Source organism: Capsicum annuum, chromosome 12 (assembly GCF_002878395.1).
Source record: "Capsicum annuum cultivar UCD-10X-F1 chromosome 12, UCD10Xv1.1, whole genome shotgun sequence".
NCBI lineage: Eukaryota > Viridiplantae > Streptophyta > Magnoliopsida > Solanales > Solanaceae > Capsicum > Capsicum annuum.
Window position 1 is genome coordinate 113451943 of NC_061122.1, and position 4966 is coordinate 113456908.

The 4966-nt window shown below is 29.5% G+C and overlaps 1 protein-coding gene across 1 annotated transcript in view; it reads left to right on the forward strand.

Moving 5' to 3' along the window:
• The first annotated feature begins 3875 nt into the window (after positions 1–3875).
• Positions 3876–4966, forward strand: part of LOC107849104 (pectate lyase 1-like) — an 11663-nt gene continuing 10572 nt past the window's right edge. The window contains exons 1-2 of the mRNA XM_047401626.1: positions 3876–4310; positions 4935–4961. Coding sequence (XP_047257582.1) covers positions 3876–4310; positions 4935–4961 — 462 coding nt within the window. The remainder of the gene's footprint in view (positions 4311–4934; positions 4962–4966) is intronic.

Below are 4966 nucleotides of genomic sequence, written 5' to 3' on the forward strand. Positions count from 1 at the left end.
AATTATGACTATAACTGAGGTATAAACATACATGAAAAAATACAAAAAATTTCAAACACACGATATAAATTTTAATCAATTCTTACACTTTATCTGAACTTTTATCTTGCCAAGTCATATTAAATATCAAATGAAAGTCTGATGTTAGACCTTCACAAGGTCATACTTTCAAACGCGCTTGTCCAAGTTTTTCCCCCAAATCAGTAAACTTTCAAAAAGAATTATGAAACGAACACGGGTTAAATGAAGACTTCAAAATGGGTATTTGTGCACTTTGCTACAAATTACTGCTTTTGTTATTATTGTCTAAGTGAGATTACTCTGATGGTAGAGATGTATTCTTTAGTTGTAATGTATTGGACTCCTATAATCTTTTCTCTAAACAAGACTCAATATTAACATAAAATAAAATAAATAAAAAATATTGGCATAAATAATTAAAGGAAAAATTATATATATACACAAGTTCACTATTAGTTATTACAAAATATCTCATTTTGAAAAGTAATTACAAATATCTCATATTAATTACAAAAATCTCTTCATTTTTACTGTTTCTCTCTCTTCCTTCTTATACATCCCAAACCACCGTATTTTGCTCAACTTTGTGCTCCATATTTTTCACCTAAAACCTTGCTATCGTAATTTGGGGTTTCAAATTTTTTTTTACTTATCAAGCATTAACTGATCAAGTAATCAACTTTATCAATGTCTTTATTTAATTCTACAATCCTCTCTCTTTCTTCATTTTCCCAGCAAATTCACGATTGTACCAAGATTTTGCTTGCATGATTAGAATCTGTAAAATGATTTTATTTACGTCTTCAACTAATAGCATCATGTAAAGTTTAAATGTTTCTTGGTGGTTTGCAATCATTTTGTGTAATTAAAGAATTTGGGGCAACTAATTGAGGACATTGTGCGTCTGTCTCTATCCTCTGGTGTTTTCTAAAGTGTTGGGAATATTTTTCAGTAGCCACGGAAGATTGTCGAACTCCTTATGTTAAACATATTTAGTTATAAGGGTTAAACTCTCTGTGATACACGATATATTGACCTGTTAAGTTCGCAAACCAGTATCAGCCTCGGCTTTCTCTTTAGGTTTGTACATCTGTTAATTCAAAATCCCTCCTCTAATTTCGCCTCCTCTTTCTGGCACATAAGCTTTGTTGGTTTTATGATCACATTATACTTTAGATATTTACATTATACATTTGAAAGTTTACATCAGATATTACTTCTATACATTGTTGATTTTATGGTCATATTATACTTTATATGTACATTATACATTAGAAAGGTATATTTTTTATAATACTTTATTTACTTCAGTAAATGGTTTCTTATACGTTACTAGTTTTTTATAATACTTTACGTTGATATATTTTGATATACGTTGTGTACATTATACTTTACAATTGTAACCTTATACATTATAATTATAATACGTTTATTTCGACGGTGTTAAGCTCATACATTTATGGTCACATTATACTTTAGATGTTTACATTATACATTAGAAAATTTACATTAGATATTAGTCTTCATGACATCCTTATAATATGTATAAGGTTACATTATACATTTAGAAAGCTTATTTTAACATTAGTTTTCATGATAACAGTATACATAGACGTACTATGCATAAGATGTACACATACATGTTGAACTATTGTATAAGGTTATCTTTTTTGTTTTTGACAATCTGCTGATATGCTGCTCCCTTTTTTTGTTTTTCGTTTTTTTTTCATTGCAACTTGATTATTTTGTGATAGTTCTGATAACTTTACAAATATATATTATTGTCTCAAGGCATGAAATATCGTATTGACAAAGTTTCGGCTCACCGTTGCATATTTATAGCACATGTAACCGGAAATTTAGTGAAGATATGAAGAATTATTTTGGGGAAGAAATTATAGAGGCATTTAGAATAAAAAAATGCAATTGCAAGGAAAACAATTGTGGTGATGTTTCAAGAAATTTTTGAATTTGTATTGTAGTTCTTACTTTCAAGCCTTCATAAAATCAACACATTAATTACTCGAGTTAATTGTGTGAGAGACTAATGGTATTTGATTTTATTTCCATAATTGTAGGCAAAACGATTACCTCATACATTGTAGTAACGTATAAGGCACAAAGTAATGTATATATATTTTCTTGGGAGAGAGAAAGTACATCCGGGATATGTAATTACTTTTATTAATGATGAGATTTATGTTGTTTGTAAGTAATTAAAACTAAACAAATTACGAAGTAATTTAATTGTTAAGTCAAAAGTATGGAAAAAAATTCGTTAAGTAATACTCAGCTTTGGAGGGGTCCCGCATGGTTCGGACACAGAAGGATTTTAATAGCTAAATTTTAGTAAATTTTAAAGTCTTAAATACTAAATAAATGATTAAATAATTTTTTTATTTAATGTGAAATCTATTTTTAAAGAGCAAAAAATGAACTACATCTCCCGGAGGTACTCAAAAGCAAAACCTGATTGACATATCCTAATGAATAAGGACTTTCAGAATTTGAGGCATGGCAGTTGGTGAATAATTTAATTTAACTAAAAATTACACAAATACACAACTTATATTTTTAATATTACAAAAAATCTCAATTCTTTAAATATATTACAAAAATCTCAATATATACACAGAATGTTATGTATATGTCGGTTATATTATGTATATTAATAAGGAAAGAGAGTAAACCAATTAAAAAAATAAGAGAGTGTAATTACTTTCGAAAAGGATTGATATTAATGTTATTTATACTTGGATAATCTTTTTATGGACACTAAATTTAAATAATATAAAGTTACATATGCTATCCTAGAAATTACTGTAGAGATAAATGAAGACGACGTTGAACCTCATCACAAAGAAGAGAATTAATCGTGGCAGTATCACAGTGAAAGAGGGTTTAATTAATAATGACATGTTTTGACACATCCCTTCGAGGACACCCGCTAAAATTAGCATGATCTCCATTCAAGAATAACACACATAAATTAAAAAATAGTTACACATTTTGACATTGAACTACCAAATAAAATTTTAGTATTGATTTATATTATTTTAAAGTCTTGAATATCAACAATATAACTTAAATTATAATTTTATTCAATGTAAATATAGTGACATGTTTTGACACGTTCCTTCGGGGACATCGATAAATTTAGCATGGTCTCTATTTAAGGATGACACGCACAAATTCAGAAATAGTTACCCGTACTAACATTAAATTTCATACAAAGCCAATGTTTATTTATAACTCTAATTATGATAGTAATTACTATGCTACCAAATAAAATTTTAGTTTAACTGATTTATATTATTTAAAAATCTTGAATTTTAACAATATAATTTAAATATAATTTTATTCAATGTAAATCTATTGTTAAAGGGTAAAAAAGGCGAACAAGTATCCTACATCGTGGATTGAACTCATGAGACACAAAACAAAACTTGAACCTTCTTCCTTCCTTTTTTTTTTGGGGGGGGGGGGGGGGGGGGGGGTGGGGGGGGGCAAATAGAGATGAAAGAATTGAATGGAAAACGAGTAATTATTTATATATTTTTTGAGGGTTTACTATGTTTATATAATGTGTAAATATAGCAACCTTGCAATTGTTATGTTAATGTATAAATATAGTAAACTCCGTTCCTCTTCCATTCAATTTTATTTTTATTTTTTCCAAAACCTCCTTATCCATGGCAAACTAACAAACAAAATTCATGTATAAAATACCTCCAATCTCCCTTTTACTTCCCATCAAAAGCATCCCACACTTTGTTTTTTAAAACAAATCTATCCAACACATTTTAGCCAAAACACAAGAAAAATTCAAAAAGAAAATATTGATATCCAAGAAAATGAAGAAAACTAATTACAAGCCTTCATATATCATGTTGACTGTTATGCTTACTCTACTAATAACAACTTCAAGTACAAGTTCTGTGCATGGATTTAACGTGATTGATAAATGCTGGAGAACAGATCCAAACTGGAGGAGTCACAGGCAACAATTAGCTAAATGCTCCGTTGGTTATTCTGGGAAGATGACTAATAATATTGGAGACGATGTGATCAAATATAAGGTTACTGATACAAGTGACGATCCCTTAAACCCTAAACCCGGAACTCTAAGATATGCAATGACGCATATTCAGGGAAAGATATGGGTAACTTTCGAAAGAAACATGACTATTAGGCTCCAAAAACCCCTTTTAGTCAGCAGCTTCACCACCATTGATGGCCGTGGAGTTGAGGTTCATATTGCTGATGGCGCCTGTCTCATGCTTCAAAGGGTACGTTTACTAGCTAGACAATTTTCCTACGAGTTAAACGTATATGCAATGCATTGACAGTACAAAATAATATTTTCATTATTATGTTACCTAAAAATATACTCAACTTCATGCATTGTCTGTTGAGCAGTATTATCGGTATATATAATGTAAACCATTTCGCTCATAGAACCCACTAGATATAGGCAAATCTAGCTAGCCCTTCCACGTGGATGCTATTGACTGTGGTTACGTTTGATTACTTTAAGATTTGATCTAACATAAGTGTCATTTAGGAAACAAGGAAGCTATAGTCAGCATTTTTCACATCTAGCCTTCTCCAGTAAATCTATACAATTTTTTGAGAAGTCTCTCAACAATTGTTATTCATTTTGAGGAGACATAAAGGGTAGTTTTATATTTTGAAAAAAAAAATTGTAATATTTTCTAATAAGAAATTCTTAATGAGTGTGTTAAAATCTTACATGAAATTTAAATGGACCGTCAAATGGACTAATAAAATTGCATGCAGTCAAAACTCACTAATTCTATATCCAGGATCTGTCTCTGACTATTATATGTATGTCATGAGCTTTGTTTGTTTTCACGTAAATAATTGTGATTTTGGACATGATAAATTTTCAGGTGACAAATGTGATCATTCATGGTATAAAAAT